Source organism: Neophocaena asiaeorientalis, unplaced genomic scaffold (genome assembly GCF_003031525.2).
Source record: "Neophocaena asiaeorientalis asiaeorientalis breed wild unplaced genomic scaffold, Neophocaena_asiaeorientalis_V1.1 scaffold618, whole genome shotgun sequence".
Classification (NCBI taxonomy): domain Eukaryota; kingdom Metazoa; phylum Chordata; class Mammalia; order Artiodactyla; family Phocoenidae; genus Neophocaena; species Neophocaena asiaeorientalis.
In genome coordinates, this window is record NW_020173978.1 from 202854 (window position 1) to 204352 (window position 1499).

At 54.2% G+C, this 1499-nt stretch overlaps 1 protein-coding gene across 2 annotated transcripts in view; it reads right to left on the reverse strand.

Moving 5' to 3' along the window:
- ARAP1 (ArfGAP with RhoGAP domain, ankyrin repeat and PH domain 1) overlaps window positions 1-414 on the reverse strand; it is a 40478-nt gene extending 40064 nt beyond the window's left edge. For both annotated transcript variants that reach the window (XM_024753326.1, XM_024753325.1), the window contains exon 1: window positions 8-414. In XM_024753326.1, the coding sequence (XP_024609094.1) occupies window positions 8-371 (364 nt within the window). In that variant the 5' untranslated portion in view covers window positions 372-414. The remainder of the gene's footprint in view (window positions 1-7) is intronic.
- Between the last annotated feature and the right edge of the window lie 1085 nt (window positions 415-1499).

Genomic DNA, 1499 nt, shown 5'->3' on the forward strand with positions numbered 1-1499 from the left:
AGGCAGTTCCTCCGGGGTGGGATGGGTGGGGCAGTGGGCAGCCCCTCATCCTCTCCAGCCATGGGCAGTGGCTCCGGTGGAGTGGTGGGCACAGGTGGTGAGCGGAAGACATGACGCTTCATGGGCACGGGCCGTTGGGTCAGGCGGGGTGCAGGGGCTGGGGGCGTGTGGGCACGGAGCAGGCCAGCCAGGATGCGGCGGCGGTGGCCGGGGAGCAGCATGCCCATGTCCACCAGGCGGGCATCGCTGAGGCCTTGGCACTCTGTGGCCCACACCAGTCCGTGCTGCTCAAAGAGCCTGGTGTACTGCTCCAGGTGCAGTGCCCGCAGCCACTCGGCCACCGATAGGGCCCCATCCCCGGCCTCTGCCATTGTTCCTGTCAGCAGAAGCCAGCCAGCAGGACTCTGTCCAGACCTGGAAGAGATACATGGGCACAGGTCAGAGGCATGGTTGCCCAGGTATAGGTCCCCAGTCAACAGTTCTCTGTGGCTTTCCCACGCCATGGGTAAGCTCTGTATTTAAGCCCTCTCCCCTGTGTCCCATGTGCCAGGCAAGGCCAGGTACTGCCTGGTCCCTGAACATGCAGGCTTCTCCCACTGCCTGAAACCTGACACCCCACCCCTGTGGCCTCCTAGAATCCAGCTCCTCTAGGAAGCCCTCCAGGGCCTTCAGAGTTGGTACTACCCGAACCCCCATCCACAGCCTTGGCCACTGCTGTGGCTATGTCTGCACACACATTCCCTCCCGCCCGCTGCAAGACCCAGGCAAGGACCCAATTCCTTCTGAGGTGCCAGTTTCCAGCTGAGGGCCAGGCCCAGGGGTTAGCAAGTACAGGTGGGATTGAGGGATACCACTGCTGGTTCCCCTGCAGGCCCAGTCTGTGGGTTGAGCCTTACCCCCACCTCCATGCCCCTGGAGGAAGCAGAATACTCCAGGAGATGAGGCAACCCAGCATCACACAGCCTCTGGGGTCCTGGTCCTGTGAGTGAGCAACCCCCCCCCCACCTCCGAAGAGGGACAGGGGGAAATGTATAGGAAAGGCCATTCATTCATTTGATAGCCTTGCGCTAGGCAATGGGGACTAAGGTCCCCTACCAATACTCAAGAACTCCTGAACTGGCAAGAGTCAAGGAACAGATGATGCAAAGCAGTGATTAACAGATCAAAAGAAAAAAGTTATCTGCTCATCTCCACAGATACTAAAGAGGCATATGATAAAACTCAATATCCAGCATACTTAAACAAAAATTGCAGTATCGGTAAAATAGAAATGGATCAACACTTCCTTAAAATAAAAACCAGCACTTTGCTTAATGGAAAAACAGTAGAAAAACGTCCATCATCATAAAAGTTCTAGACAACAAAAATATATCATTGGTATAAAAACTGGGAAAGAAGAGTTAATCTATTACTTAACAATAATACAAGTTTGGAGTTGGAAAACCCGAGAAGCTCAGCTGAGAAACTATTACAAACAATAAAAGAATTTAGTAAGATAG